The sequence below is a fragment of the Camelus ferus genome, chromosome 16 (genome assembly GCF_009834535.1).
Source record: "Camelus ferus isolate YT-003-E chromosome 16, BCGSAC_Cfer_1.0, whole genome shotgun sequence".
Lineage (NCBI taxonomy): Eukaryota > Metazoa > Chordata > Mammalia > Artiodactyla > Camelidae > Camelus > Camelus ferus.
Window position 1 is genome coordinate 24,646,821 of NC_045711.1, and position 14,926 is coordinate 24,661,746.

Below are 14,926 nucleotides of genomic sequence, written 5' to 3' on the forward strand. Positions count from 1 at the left end.
TGGGTATAAAAACGGAGTCATCGGGGGGGCTTGGAGCGCAGAGCGGTTTGGTCGTTCGTTGGAGGAGCTGCTTTTCTTAGCTCAACGACTGCGGCTCTTCATTGGGCAGTAGAAGCGGCGCGGCGGAAGAAGGGGCCTAAAACTTCGGCATTGAGTAAGCGTCCTCGGATTTACCGGGCGACTTGGGGTCCTGCCAGCCTTTGGTGCCGCGGCAGTTGAGAGCTGAGTGTCGGCTGGTGCGGGCTGCTCTGGCCGCTCGCGTCGGCTGTGGGGTCGGGTGGTTTTCCCCTGGGACTTTGTTCCGGAACCGCGTCTCCGCCTCTTCCCTGCTGGTGATTCAGAGATCCCAACGCGGGGTTCCGGCCAGCCCGGCCTCCGCCCGTCGAGGAAGGGAAGTGACTCCTCCCCGCGCCCCCCCCCCCTAGGGAGGTTGCTGCTACTCGCAGCCTGAGTCATTAGGGGAGGGGGAGGAGGCGGGCGGCGGCCCTCGGCCGTCTGCCGCCCGCGGTGGGGCTCGAGGACGCGGTAGGACAGGGACGCCAGGTGTCCCCCTGTATACTCTCCGTCTGACCCCCGGGAGGCGAGTCCCACGGCCCGGGACTCACGGATGTCTTATGCAGGTAAAAGAAAATGGCCCGAACCAAGCAGACTGCTCGTAAGTCCACGGGTGGGAAAGCGCCCCGCAAACAGCTGGCCACTAAAGCTGCCAGAAAAAGCGCTCCCTCTACCGGCGGGGTGAAAAAGCCTCATCGCTACAGGTAGGCAGTGCGGAAGGAAAACAATGACTCGGCGGCGCGTTGCGAGCGGGACGCTTCGTAGTGCTTGCTCGGCGATGTCAGTTAACCGGTGTCCCTTTACGCCTCGCTCCCTGCTCGCTCCAGGCCCGGGACCGTTGCGCTTCGAGAAATCCGTCGTTACCAGAAATCGACCGAGCTTCTGATCCGGAAGCTTCCTTTCCAGAGGTTGGTGAGGGAAATCGCCCAGGATTTCAAAACTGACTTGAGGTTCCAGAGTGCCGCCATTGGTGCGCTCCAGGTAAGGAAGCCAGGGCTGTAGCAGGGGTGGAGGGCTTGTGTGTGGTTCTCCAAAGAGAGTTTAATAGTGTGGCTCTTGTCCTCAACAGGAGGCTAGTGAAGCGTACCTGGTGGGTTTATTTGAAGATACTAATCTGTGTGCCATCCACGCTAAGAGAGTCACCATCATGCCCAAAGACATCCAGTTGGCTCGTCGGATACGGGGAGAGAGAGCTTAAGTGAAGGCAGTTTTTATGGTGTTTTGTAGTAAATTCTGTAAAATACTTTGGTTTAATTTGTGACTTTTTTTTGTAAGAAATTGTTTATAATATGTTGCATTTGTACTTAAGTCATTCCATCTTTCACTCAGGATGAATGCGAAAAGTGACTGTTCACAGACCTCAGCGATGTGAGCACTGTTGCTCAGGAGTGACAAGTTGCTAATATGCAGAAGGGATGGGTGATATTTCTTGCTTCTCATGATGCATGTTTCTGTATGTTAATGACTTGTTGGGTAGCTATTAAGGTACTAGAATTGATAAATGTGTACAGGGTCCTTTTGCAATAAAACTGGTTATGACTTGATCCAAGTGTTTAACAATTGGGGCTGTTAAGTCTGACCATACATCACTGTGATAGAATGTGGGCTTTTTCAAGGGTGAAGATACAAGTCTTAACCACAGTGTAACTTACAGTTTCCTTAAAAAAAAAAAAAAAGTAAACCTGGCAGCTATAGAATACACTATGTGCATTTATAATAGCTATTTTATATATTGTAGTGTCAACATTTTTAAATTAAATGTTTTACATTCACATGTGGTGGGGAGTCTTGTCATTAAGATGTGTGTATTAGAGTCCAGTTGGTTTTCTCCTAACTTGACTGCACTTGTTTTCATAGTAGTAAAATGCTTTGCGCATTGTACCTTGCATAAGTCCTCATTCTACCACGTTAATTAACCCTCTAGCTGATAATGCAAACACTAACAGGGGATTTTATTTATAAGGGCTCTAGAATATAATACGAGTTATTCACACCAGCATCATCTGTTACTAATACAGTAGTTCAGCTTTGTGTTGTGATTGGTTTCATAACTAGGTTGAGTTTTTTTCTGTTAGGAGGGAAATTATACCGAAGTTCTTTTCTTGTGGAGTTTGTATTATAACCCTTAGGGTAAACTTGCTGTGGGGGAGGGACACACAGCTCCAGTTTATGGAACCTCTGCCAGTTAAGATAGTGTCATCTGGTATAAGGTCCTGGGAAAATCACTTCATAGGGATGGCTTTCCAAGTGGTTTTAAACTTTAATCCTTCTATTGAAGTTTTTAGGTCAATTATGTGTGTTGACTAAATTTACAAATAAACTTGTTTATTCAACTAAGTGTGAAAAACCTAAATTGAGTGTGCAAAGCTTTAGTATATTCATCATCTAGGTTCTTGAAGTTTGAGTTTAGCTCATTTCAGATTTTGCTTGGTAGTCAAAGGAAACTTTTATTTACAAAAATACATAACAAAGCATGTAAACAGCCTTCTGCTCTGAAAAAGTCATTACTGCCATATTTGCATTGTAGGTTTAAGACAATTGTATGGTTCACTCCCCCATACTGTCCACGAATAAAAATACTTTTATTCAAGGTGCAGTGTAGGCCAAGGAAAGTAAATTTCTTTTGAAATTCTAAGACTCATACTTGCCAGCTGTTTTCGGACCTTGTTTGTGAGGCACGTTTATAGATCTCTCTATACAGCAAGTTGTTTAAACTCAAGCCCACAGATGTAGAATTCATTGTTAGTCTGAGCCACTTTTTAAGTATGTAACTAGTTTTCTTCACAAGTGTTGGCCACCAGTGAAGCATAGTGTGTGATGTTAGCAAGACAAAGGCACAGGAACCACACCCATCATCAGACCTATCTTCAGACAAAAGTGTTCTGTGTGATGTGAAGTCAGTAGCTGTAGAAAGACATTTATGTTGTAATACTTTTTAATTTGGATTAGTTTCAAACATAAGGGTCAAGGGGCTTACTATTGAGAAGTAAATTAGAAACTGCTTGGGAATCTTGGTAACTTAATGAGCTTTTATGAGGTGTCAAAGGTAGAAACCAGTACAATATAATGAACTGGTTTTCTGCAAGGTCCATCATAACCAGCTCTGGAACAGTCCCCAGTTCTGACAGTTTACTCACACTGCTTGTGAAGGACATTGAAATCCTAGATCGTGAAATAATGTGATGTGCTGTGGAGTCTGGCAGTGTCCGAGCACAAGTGGCGGAACAGCTATGGTGATGAGTCTCCAGTTATCATTCCAGTGGCTGACACTTAAACAACTTTCCCCAGTCAGCCTCCCCAATATAGGAATTTTATTGGGCAGCTTGGAATCTGCTGCTTAAAAACTGCAACTTGAGCTTCCACACTTCGAGCATACTTTTAACCCAGGAGGCAGAAGTATTTTTTAGTTTAGGAAACTGTCCATATATGTGTTGGTGTAGGTGGTGAGACTGTAAGGAGAAAAGCGAAAGTTGGAGCTGATGGAGGTCCGAGCCCTTGATGGATGAGACAAATAAAGTCTTTGAAGTTTAGACTTTCTTGTTAATGGTCTTCATTTGATAATATCATTTAATAATGATGATAACGTATTTTTCATTAAATTTTCTATGGGGAAATGTCAGGAAAGTCTTGCCTTATGACTCGGCTGGGGTTGGGGGAGTGCATTCCTCAGGTCTCCACTGGGGCTCCCCCTGCCTGGCTCCCTGCAAGCAACTGCTTGCCTAGTGTCAGGTGTTGAGGCTGGAGACTGCAGCAGGTGGAAAGCAGACCCCTTCTGGATCACCTTCAGGTAGGGCAGCAGGGGATGGACACAGTCTAGTCTGCCACACGGTCAGCAGGAATCCCCTGGGCTTGGTCTTAAGTTTCTGCAGGAAAGGAAGCCTGTGGTGGGAGCGGTGGCAGCAGGCCAGGGATCCACGCTTCAGGCCCACGGTCAGCCTAGCCTGCCACAGAGAAAGATGCGGTGTAGTTTTCATCGCACCCTTCTGCCACTGTGGTCCACTGGGTACCAGAACTGTGAGCCCCCACCCTGGACATCCTGTCCCCACCCCTATGTCTCCATCCCTTGGGTTGGGAGCACTTAACAATCAGCTCATCCAGGTAATCACAGTGCACTTCCGTCAGCCCCACCCCAGGCACTGATAGGAGAGCTCAGCTGAGCTGGGGGCGCCTTCCCTGAGCTCAACAGCCTCCTCTTTCCCTCACCCCAGTGGTGGTCTCATCTTCCTCGAGGTATTCCTCAGGGATGTCACCAGCCTCAACAGCTCCATCCTGCTGGGCCTGGCTTCTGGCCAGCAACTTCAGCACAAGCAGCCAGGCTTCCAGCTACCTTCCTGAGGGCAAAGCTTGAGGAAGGAAGGAAGGAGGAGCAGGCACTTGCACAGGTTGCTAACCCAAATCCTACAGCACCCCCAGGGAAAAGGCTGATGACCTTCTCGGGCCAGGTGGCTGAACTTTCGGCTCCCTGACCCCTTTGTCAGCAGGCCTGGGAAATGAGCAAGGCTCAGTGAGAGGACCCTCTACCCCTATTCCCCTGCCCCATTGCCCTTCTCATGGAAGAAGCTAAGAGGTTCTGCTGTCATCTCAGCTTCAGTGAGAAGCAAGCGGAGGGGCTTAAGTGAGGCTGCTGGAGGGGCTCTAAGGCCACGTGTAACCTGGAAAAGAGCACAGAAGGGTGTGGTTGGGCAGTCAGAGTCTGGGGTCCTCTCTCTGGAAGCTTCCAGCTCCCTTTCAGGAAGCTGTGGTTCTCGGACTAGACAGTGGAAGGGAGAGTGGGCTGAATGGGAAAAAGGCCATCTTGGGACTCATCGGTACCAGCGACAAGAAGGCCTCTGGGAAAGGGAGGCTGGTGGGCTGCAGGCTTAGGACGAGCTGCCTTTCGCTGAGGGGTGTGTGAGGGACTGCACACGTCCCCACGGAGGTGCTCAGTCTCCATTAACCTCCACTCCCTTCCCATGCCCTCTGTTGGACATACTGGGCCCCGGGACCTTTCCTATAAGCTCTTCACTGCCTAGCACTGAGTCAAGGGGACAGGATAGGGTTGGGTCCAAGGCCCAGGCATCATGTAGTTGAGGATCCTGCTGCAGCCTAAGGGCTTCTCCCTCCCCAGTGCCCTGCCTTTGGCCAGTCTCCTGCCCATCCCCAGTGACCTGGAGGCCTGGGCCAGCTGCAGTGCCTAGTGTGAGATGCAGGAATAGAGCCGCAGCTGCATTCCTGAGTCTGGATTTGCTCCCTGCCTGGCCATCAACAGGGTGGTGGTCAGCCTACAGGGCAGGAACTTCAGGGACACAGTGGGGGTACCAAATAAAGACAAGGCCTACAGCTGGCCCCTCTTAGCAGGGACAAGAAGCTCCTGGCGCTCCGAAGGCAGGGCCTCAGTCTACCTCTGGAGTTGTGCCTGGCCCACAGCAGAGACTCCAGGCAGTGTTTGCTGGCCAACCCAAATGGCCCTGGCAGCCCCACAGCACAGCTGGCTGGATCTGCTCCCAGCACAAGTGGCAAAGAGTCAGTCAGGTTCCCAAGAGCATTGGTTACTAGCCTGGCTTCCAAATTGGGAGCATTCCAGGTAGGAACTGGGGCTCCAGGGGTCTAGGAGAGCAGCTGCCCCTCCTGTTCCCTACTCAGAGGCTGAGCTTTGGATCTTAATACTTTAGTAAGCCGAGGCTGGCAGACTAGAGGCTGAAGCAGGTCAGGGTGCTCCTCGGGTGGTTGCTAAGAGAACAGGCTCAGGGTTAGACAAACCCAGGTTCAAGGCCCAGCTGTCCTACTTGGATGAGTTCCCTAAACCATCTGTGCTGCTTTTCCTCATCTGTAAAATGGGAATAAAACCAGTACCTACCCGATAGGCTTATAAGGATTTAATGAAACAATCTGTGCAATGTCTGGTGCCTTTAAAAATATTTGACAACAGAAGTGAAGAGCAGTGACCAATCAGAATAGGCACTGATAGTAAGCAGGCAGTACTGCCCTACGGGCCGCATCTCAGCTCTGATCCCAGGGCTGCCCACAACCTCAATACTAGTATTATCAGTATTACAGAAGCTATTATCAGCAATGTTACAGAAAGGCCAAGAGGGCCCAAATCAGGAGATAGGCTAACTCTCTGGGACAACAAAAAGATCCTCTCAGGATGCGGGAGAGGTTGGGCCATCTGCTGAGAGCAATCATTGTCAGACACTGTGTCTGTAGATATTAGCCTGGGAGGTGTGGGACCAAGTCCATCTGCAGTGGAGGTGCCAGAGCTGCGTGAAGCACACAGACCTTCATCCTGTGAAGAAAGCCCGGGTCTAGCAGGGACAGCCCAAGGGCTAAGAACTGGGCAGGGAGACAGCTGTGGAGTCTGGAAGAGAAGAGGCGCCTCTGGAACACCTGTCCTCAGTGGTGGGCCAGGTCTTGCCATGGCCTGGACAAACATGCCTTCGTGACTTCTAGGCTTGCCTGGGTCACCGGGCACTCAGCTGGCACAGGTAGTATTCTTGCCACTGGACATTTATCCCTGGGGGTGGATATTACCGGGAATTCTATCATGACAACTCAGTCCTGTGTGAGACTTGGCTCTGGCTACTCTGATACAAGTATTTTGGGCAGCAAAGCAGAGGACAGACCTTGGGTGGCAGTGTCCCCTTTAAGGTGCCACCTTCCCCCTAATCTTGTGACATCTGGCCAGGAAATGGGAGGCAGGGTCAAAAGTCACAGACAGACTTCCTTTCCAACAAATTTCATGTAACATGCTAAATGAGATTCAAACACTGAGAGTAAACAGGTCTCCCAAGTGCAATCAATGTTTCAGAGTCCGGGTGAACGAACAGGAGCATTTGTTCTTGGGTCAAATTAAGTTTCTCAGAGAACAACGGAAACAATACAAAGCATAAAGACAGGTCAAAGGGATGGTCAAAACCAGTATTTTCAATCAAAATAAAACAATGGAAATAAAACACAAGGGCGTGGGCTGCCCAGTGGTCAGAATTCCTCCTCTTTAATCTTATTCTGAAAGCTCTTTACTATTACACTATCATAGCATTTATCTCAGTCGGGGATGGGGAGTCAGATCATGACTGCCTCCCAATCAAAGCTTGAAAGCCCGAGGCTTTTCTCTGGCCAGTTGCCTGCAGGAGAGTCCGGTAATGTTTGTTGTATTAATGAATGATTGATAGTAATAGCAAATATTTATTCTGTGCTTACTGAGTGCCAGGGCTGGGCTGAGCACTCTGAAGATTACCTCATTTGGTTCCTTTTATAATAGTCTGTTGGGAAGGAAACACTAGCCTCATTTTACAGATGAGAAACTGAGGCACAGAGAGGTCTAATCATCTGACTGAGCTCACACAATAGTAGGGGCAGAGATTTGGGCTCAGGGCTGCTGGACACCAAGGCTGAGGAGGGTAAAGGATTCTCAGAGCAAGGGATGCTTCCCACATCACTACCTCATGGGGAGGCATGGTTTGTGAGTTTAATTCCATTTCAGCCAGCCCCAAGGGCCGCTCATTGTTTTGTCCTGAGGAATGCTCAAAAGGAGCAGGGGGGGAGGGTACAGCTCAGTGGTAGAGTGCATGCCTAGCAAGCACAAGGTCCTCAATTCAATCCCCAATATCTCCATCAAAAATAAATAAGCCTAATTGTCTCCCCTCCAAGAAAAAATTAAAAAAAAAAAAAGAAAAAGATCAAAAGGAGCAGTCCATCAATGAAATCTGGAATTGTTTTCATTCCCAGTTTAAAAAAAAAAAAAAAGCTTATTGAGACATAATACACATACCACACAATTCACCCATTTAAAGTGTACAATTCAGTGGTTTTAGTATATTCACATATATGTTTATTTAGAATATTTTCATCACCACAAAGAGAACTTGGTACTCAGCTATCATTTCCCTCAGTCCCAAGTAACCACTAATCTACTTTCTGTCTGTATAGATTTGCCTATTGTGGACATTTCATATGGATGGAATCATACAATTTGTAGTCTTTTGTAACTGCCTTCTTTCATTTACCGTAATGTTTTCAAGGCTCATCCATGTTGTAGCAGGTATCACTATCATTCTCTTTATGGCTGAATAATATTCCACTGTATAAGCCACATTTTGTTTGTCCATTTATCCCTTTGGGTTGTTTCCACCTTTTGGCTAATGCAAATAGTGCTGCTATGAATATTAATATACAAGTTTTTGTGTGGACATATCTTTTCAATTCTCGTGAGTGTATATTTAGAGTGAAATTGCTGGATCCTATGATAACTCTATGGTTAGCATTTTGTGGAACTGCTTAATTGTTTTACATTCCCACCAGAAGTAGATGAGGGTTCTGACTTCATTGCATCTTCACCAACACTTATTTTCTGTTTTGGTTTTTTTTGAACCATCCCAGTGGGTGTGAAGTAGTATCTCACTGTGATTTTGATTTGCATACTGCTAATGACTAATGATGCTGAGCATCTTTTCATGTGCTTATTGGCAATTTGTACATCTTCTTTGGAAAAAAAGTCTGTTCAAATCTTTTGCCTATTTTTTTTCAAGCTTTTAAACCTTTTCTTTATTGATCCCCAGTCCTCAGACTTAGTCTCTCTCTTTTTTTTTTTTTTGCCCATTTAAAATTTTTTTTTTACTGTTGGGTTGTAAGAGTTCTTCATACATCCTTGACACAAGTTCCTTAAATATATGATTTTGCAAATATTTTCTTCCATTCTGTGGCTTGTCTTTTCACCTTGATGGTGTCCTTAGGTGCACAAAAGTATTTTATTTTGATGAAGTACAAGGTCACAGAGGCACACCCCTATGTTTACTTCTAGGAGTTTTCAGAGGTAACTTGATTGCAGTTCTCCACTCTTGGGGCAAACCCCTGAGCAGACCTCAAGCTACAGCTGTGGCCACAAACCTCGACAAAGCCTTCACTCTAAATCCCAGATAGTCTGCTTACATTTCAGCCTTTCTGCTCCAAGGTTTCATATGGGGTGACCAACTGTGAACAGGAATCCAGGCAGGAGTTGAAGGTTTAGGATGCAGGCTGGTGAGAGAGGAAGTGGCTGGTGTCAGACTCTGGACACCAGAATCTGGGACAAAGGCTCTGGGCTGAGAAGGCACCTTGGCAGCTGCAGGAGATCCTCCCAGGAGGGGCTGGACCCACTGCTGTCCATTGTCACCCTCCTTCACTTCATTGCCAGGATCTGGGACAGTGGGTCCACTCTAGAAAAGCCTAAGGAAAGTGACTCCTTGGTCACCACCAAACTTGGTTTTCCTTATCTCTATTTATACTGAGTGCCAGGTCACCCACTGAGAGATCCAAGATCAGGGGCTGGTGATCTCTGATCATACAGGACTTCAGGACACAGGAGATCCCTTTGGGAAACCCAGGTGTGCTGGATGCCCGCTCTACTGCTCTGGCTGTGAGTAGATGGCTGGGTTGGTGGGTGTGGGCACAGAGAGGGGCATGAGGGTCAAGGAAGGCAGCAGATCTTACAGTCCGGGCCAATACCACGCAGGGACACACAGCCCGGTGGGCGCCCAGCCGTCTTTCCCAAAGCCCGCCGGAGCCCGCCCCGCGCGCGCAGCTCGGGGATTGGGCCGAGAGCGTCGTCCGGGGCGGGGCCAGCGCGGCCGGGGCGGGGGCTGCGCGTGCAGCTATGTGAGCCGACGCCGCGCGGCCCCGCCCCCAGCATCCCGCGCCGACCCGTCTGCGCCCGGCGGAGCCGCAGGGTGAGCGTCATGGCCGCTTCGGAACAGCCCCGGGCTGAGGAGCTGCTGGCCAAGGCTCGAAGAGCCTTCCTGGAGGAGTTCGGGGCCGAGCCCAAGCTGGCCGTGTCGGCACCGGGCCGCGTCAACCTCATCGGGGAGCACACGGACTACAACCAGGGCCTGGTGCTGCCCATGGTGAGGGGCTGGGCGGGAGGCGCCATCTCCCCGCGTGCACTGTTGGGCGGGCCGCGCCGAACTTTTACCCTCGCTGGGCTTGGGGGCGAGCACGTGGGAGAGACCCTAGGACTGGGCATTTCCCACGTTGGAAGGGAGGACTCCGGGAATCCGCGAGGAAGTAGGCTGTGGACCCCTGAACCTTGCCATTGCCCTGCGAGTCACCTCAGATTGTGGAGGAATGCGGAAGGTGGCCCAAACGTAGACCGGGGCGAAGTAGCCCTAAGCCTCCTGGTCCAGCCCTTTTAAATTTCCAGAGGAGGGGATTAAGGCTCAGAGAGGGCTAGTGATCTGTTCAGGGTCACACAGCTGGTTCTCTGTGTGGCTCCCTCAGCCTGAGGCTCTTTCCATCCAACCTTGAAGCTTGGCTTGCGAGTGAATACGGTCCCTCTGAGGTCACACCGTAATGAGAAGGCATCAGACGAGCTCCTTTGATTCTGTTTTCCTACTGAGCCCTCTCTCCCCCTCGCCCCACAGTCGGGAGCTCGTGGTCAGGGCAGAGTCCAAATCTGCACTCCTGCTGCACTAGCCCTGCCCCTGAAGACCCGTGGGGGCAGGACCCAAAGCCCTTAAGGCCAGATGAGCCCTGAGGCTCTTCCCTGAGACACTCCCCATTTCCTGGAGGCTACCTCCTTGTCTCTGAGGCCTGCCATCCCTCAGAACCTTGGTATTGGAAGTTTTGCAGACTTTATGTTTCTCCTGCCAGGCTCTGGAGCTTGTGACCGTGCTGGTGGGCAGCCCCCGGGCGGATGGGCTTGTCTCCCTCCTTACCACCTCTGAGGATGCCGATGAGCCTCGGCGGTTGCAGTTTCCACTGCCCACAACCCAGCGGCCACTGGAGCCAGGGACCCCCCACTGGGTCAACTATGTCAAGGGGGTGATTCAGCACTACCCAGGTATGGGGCCCAGGCCTGGGTCAAGTTCGCCCTAGTACCAGGAGTACCAGGCTTTCTCAGCCACAAAGCTCATTAGCTCATCTGATCCACTGTAGGGTAGCCATGCAGGGTGGAGCATCCTTGTTCTACAGGTGAGAAAACTGATGCCCCGAGAGGTTCTAGAACCTTCCTTGGGTTGCCCATTACATGATTGGAGGAGCCGGGATTTGAGCCCCAGCCTGCTGACCCCCAGGGCCCTAAACCAGGAGGACAGCTAGGAGACTGTGTCCCAGGAATCTTGGTAGGAGGATGGAGGGCGGTAGACCCCTTGACCTAGTAGGTTGGTGGCCTCTGACAATTGAAACTCCTGTGCAAGGAGCTGCCAGGCAGCTGTCTCCCTTCATAGCAGAACACATACCCTTCCTGCGCTCATGCTCCCAGATGATCCATCTTACCATCATTCTTTCCCCTGCAGCTGCCCCCCTCCCTGGCTTCAGTGCAGTGGTGGTCAGCTCAGTGCCCCTGGGGGGTGGGCTGTCCAGCTCAGCATCCCTGGAAGTGGCCACGTATACCTTCCTGCAGCAGCTCTGCCCAGGTACCTCCTAGACCCTGGCCCCTAACCCAGCCCTCCTTCCCTGAGGTCTCTTTGTGATCAGAGCTTCCTCCCTCTACTGTGGCTTCCGGGGGTGGGTGGGGAATCTCCCTGGAGGGTCGTTGGAGCTAATGCTGCTCCCACCAGCCTACCCCTACTGCCCCATCTTGGGCCCTAGCCTCCCACCTCACCCTGTGCTGCAGACTCGGGGGCAATAGCTGCCCGGGCCCAGGTGTGTCAGCGGGCCGAGCACAGCTTCGCAGGGGTGCCCTGTGGCATCATGGACCAGCTCATCGCACTGCTGGGGCAGAAAGGCCACGCGCTGCTCATTGACTGCAGGTCAGGGGTTCCCTTCGTATCCTCCCACCTTGGAATCAGGAGCTCCTGGCTGAAGCATGCCCCCTGCCTGGCGCGGCAAGCAGGTGCTTAGCCTTGTCATCTCCCCCATCTCCATCCCAGGTCCCTGGAGACAAGCCTGGTGCCGCTGTCGGACCCCAAGCTGGCTGTGCTCATCACCAACTCCAATGTCCGCCACTCACTGGGCTCCAGTGAATACCCACTGCGGCGACGCCAGTGTGAGGAAGTGGCCCGGGCGCTGGGCAAGGAGAGCCTTCGGGAGGTGCAGCTGGAGGAGCTGGAGGGTGAGAGCTGGCTGAGTGCGTGCTGTCCAGGAGATGGCTGGGCACCCCACGGGGGCTGCCGGGGCCTTGGTGTGGCTTCAACCCTGCTGTACACCCCTCACCTCCAGGGACCTCTGCCAGGCTTTGCCTGCTCCCCCTGACTCTGCTACTCCAGAGCTGCTTGAAGTCTCAATATCGCTTTTTCTAATATGAGAATTAAGTTTCCACCGTGGACAATCTAGAAAAGTACAAAAAGGAAAATAACAAACTCTAAGAGCACTCCCCAGAGGTAGCCACTGCCAGCATTGTAGCTTATGTCCTTCCATGTTTTTCTACGTCTGTGTTTTCAAAGTTGAGTATATACAATTTTGTCACCTGCCCTTTTCTTAACATTATCTCAGAACCTTTCCTGTGCCATGTCATCATGCCTTTCCTATGCCTGTCATCAGCATGACTTTTTTTGTTAAGCAGCAAAAATTAGTTTTTTCACAGTTCTGGAGACTGGCTTCTTAAAGCTACGTAGCATTTCAGCAAACACATGCACTGTGATTTACTTAACCATTTTTGATAATCACACCTAACACTGTGATGAATTTTTTTGTTTTCTCTCTTTTTTTATTGTGATGGGTGTTTTTATACATGTCTTTCTCTGCATTTTCTTAGGAGTAGAAGCACAGAGTTAAAAGATAACATGTATTTTGAAGTATCTTGATACACATGGCCTGGAAGGTAGTTTAACAGTTTAAAGGTCATATAAATATCAACTCATTTAATTCTCTTATAACTCTGTAGAGCAGATATTATTATTACTATTCCCATTTTCTTGATGGGGAATGTCCAGTAAGTGGCAGTGCTGAGACTTGAACACAGGCAGAGGAGTACTCTTAACTGTGGGGCTGCGCTGCTGCAGCCGTGCCCTCCCGGGCAGTGTGCAGGTGCCCATTTCAGGGACTGTCTTGTCCTTTTTGGTGAACCATCACCTTCAGACCTGCCCTGTGCAGGTGACCTTGGCTGAGGTTTTCACACTTGAGCACTTTTGCTGTCCCTCCTCCCCACCTCAGTCCTTCTGTCCCACTCCTGGGGGCCTCCCTGTACCTCAGGGACTCTTGACTTCTAGTCCTGCTCTAGCCACCCCCACCCACTCTCCCGCACTTTCCTTCCTGTTCTCTGCCTGGCTCCTCCCCTTCTGCTTTGAAACAGGCCTGGTTTTCTTACCTCCTAAAATGGAGTCTCCTTCCCATTGCCAACCCTCTTGGAATAATCCCTAATGCTCATGGCTCCCAGTTTCTCATCTCTACTCATATCTTTTTTTTTATTCGCAATACTAAGAGTTGAACCCAGGACCTCATTCATGCTAAGCATCCGCTCTGCCACTCAGCTATACCCTCCCCCTACTCATTTCTTAACCCTCTGAATCTGCCTGCCCATCTACTATGACAGCTCTCCCAGGGGTTCCCCACGGAACCCTCCCCTCCCCCTTGTTCATCATCCTGTTTCTCGGCCCTTGCCTGCCCCAGGCTGTCCCCAGTGCTTAGTGCCGACCGCCACTACCCCACTGAGTTCTCAGACGGGAGCCTGTAGCCCCCTATTTCCTGGAGCCTTCTCCTGACCCCCGATGGACCTCGGCACCCTTCTTCCCCTTGTCTGTTACTTCCTCACCCTTGTCACTCCTGTTGAAACTTCAGAGTCACCTGAGTTCTCTGTTCCATTTCCTACCCTTGCCTCTGGTCTCTTTCCCCTCCTTTCATTCCTCCCCCATCAGGCCCCTCGTGGGCTCTGACTGTTTAGTAGCCGCCGGCTGGGCTCCTGGCACCCGCTTCTCCCAGCATGGCCTGCTGCTCAAGGCAGTCACTTGTCAGCTAGAGCTCAGCTCCGTCCCTCCCCTGCTCCCATACCTCTCTGGCACCCGGCATTAAGTTTCAAAGTCCCTGGGGCTCAGGGCTGTCGTTAGTGACTCAGCTTGCTCTTGCTCTGCCCTCTTCAGCGTTAGCCGGTGGGATAGCCCACTGGGTCCCTGGCATGCCCTGGACACACCTGGGGTGGAGCCCTGGCCCTCAGAGGCTCCACTGTTACTCCAGCATAAACCCCAGCAGAACTTTTCTTCCCTCCTGTGCTGTCTTGGCCTCTTGAAGACAGCATTGTGTCCCACTCAGTGGATCTCCTGACCCCTTTTCCCCCTCAGCTGGCAGAGAGCTGATGAGCAAGGAGGCCTTCCGGCGGGCACGGCACGTGGTGGGTGAGATCCAGCGCACGGCCCAGGCAGCGGCCGCCCTGAGCCGTGGGGACTACAGGGCCTTCGGCCGCCTCATGGTGGAGAGTCACCACTCGCTCAGGTGAGACCCCCTCCTCCGGTGTGCCCAGCACAAGCTGTGTCCCCTGTGCTGGATGGGGCCGGTTCAAGGCCCCCAACTTCCTCTGCAGGGACGACTATGAGGTGAGCTGCTCTGAGCTGGATCAGCTGGTAGAGGCTGCGCTGTCTGCACCCGGGGTTTATGGCAGCCGCATGACGGGTGGTGGCTTCGGTGGCTGCACGGTGACCCTGCTGGAGGCCTCTGCTGCTTCCGCGGTGATGCGGCACATCCAGGTGGGCAGGTGCCGGAGGTGGGGGTTGTGGGGGAGAGATGGGTTCCTAGGACCCTGCTGTGCTTGGATCCCACCCCATCCCTCCCTCCTTCCCACAGGAGCAGTACAGCGGTACTGCCACCTTCTACCTCTCCCAGGCTGCTGATGGCGCCAAGGCTCTGCGCTTGTGAGGCCCTTGCCCAGGACAGCACACAGCAGGCCTGCCCTTCAGTCTGGGTGTTCAATAAACTTGTACCTCTGACTATGATACCTGCCTGCCTCTGGAGGTGGGTGTGTGCTGGCATCAGAAGTGGGTGTCAGAACTGC

General features: G+C 51.4%; 2 protein-coding genes across 2 annotated transcripts; both read left to right on the forward strand.

The window, feature by feature from the left end:
• Window positions 1-2,401, forward strand: LOC102513132 (histone H3.3A). Its single transcript, XM_006176462.3, has 4 exons — window positions 1-154; window positions 621-758; window positions 882-1,035; window positions 1,124-2,401. Exons 2-4 carry the CDS (start codon window positions 631-633, stop codon window positions 1,250-1,252), a joined length of 411 nt encoding a protein of 136 aa, XP_006176524.1. The 5' UTR covers window positions 1-154; window positions 621-630; the 3' UTR covers window positions 1,253-2,401.
• A 7,283-nt stretch (window positions 2,402-9,684) lies between these two features.
• Window positions 9,685-14,867, forward strand: GALK1 (galactokinase 1). The gene is made up of 8 exons (XM_032456827.1): window positions 9,685-9,911; window positions 10,657-10,846; window positions 11,301-11,420; window positions 11,621-11,756; window positions 11,877-12,058; window positions 14,220-14,370; window positions 14,459-14,621; window positions 14,719-14,867. The coding sequence occupies exons 1-8, from the start codon at window positions 9,747-9,749 to the stop codon at window positions 14,788-14,790; spliced, it is 1,179 nt and encodes a 392-aa protein (XP_032312718.1). The 5' UTR covers window positions 9,685-9,746; the 3' UTR covers window positions 14,791-14,867.
• The last annotated feature ends 59 nt before the right edge of the window (window positions 14,868-14,926 follow it).

Bases quoted from the DNA above. Each gene is read 5' to 3' on its own strand.
- LOC102513132 (XM_006176462.3), top strand. From the start codon at position 631: ATGGCCCGAACCAAGCAGACTGCTCGTAAGTCCACGGGTGGGAAAGCG. The intron at 759-881 runs GTAGGCAGTGCG...TGCTCGCTCCAG, and splicing joins AAAAAGCCTCATCGCTACAG to GCCCGGGACCGTTGCGCTTC. The intron at 1,036-1,123 runs GTAAGGAAGCCA...TGTCCTCAACAG, and splicing joins CCGCCATTGGTGCGCTCCAG to GAGGCTAGTGAAGCGTACCT.
- GALK1 (XM_032456827.1), top strand. From the start codon at position 9,747: ATGGCCGCTTCGGAACAGCCCCGGGCTGAGGAGCTGCTGGCCAAGGCT. The intron at 12,059-14,219 runs GTGAGAGCTGGC...TTTCCCCCTCAG, and splicing joins GCAGCTGGAGGAGCTGGAGG to CTGGCAGAGAGCTGATGAGC. The intron at 14,622-14,718 runs GTGGGCAGGTGC...TCCTTCCCACAG, and splicing joins CGGTGATGCGGCACATCCAG to GAGCAGTACAGCGGTACTGC.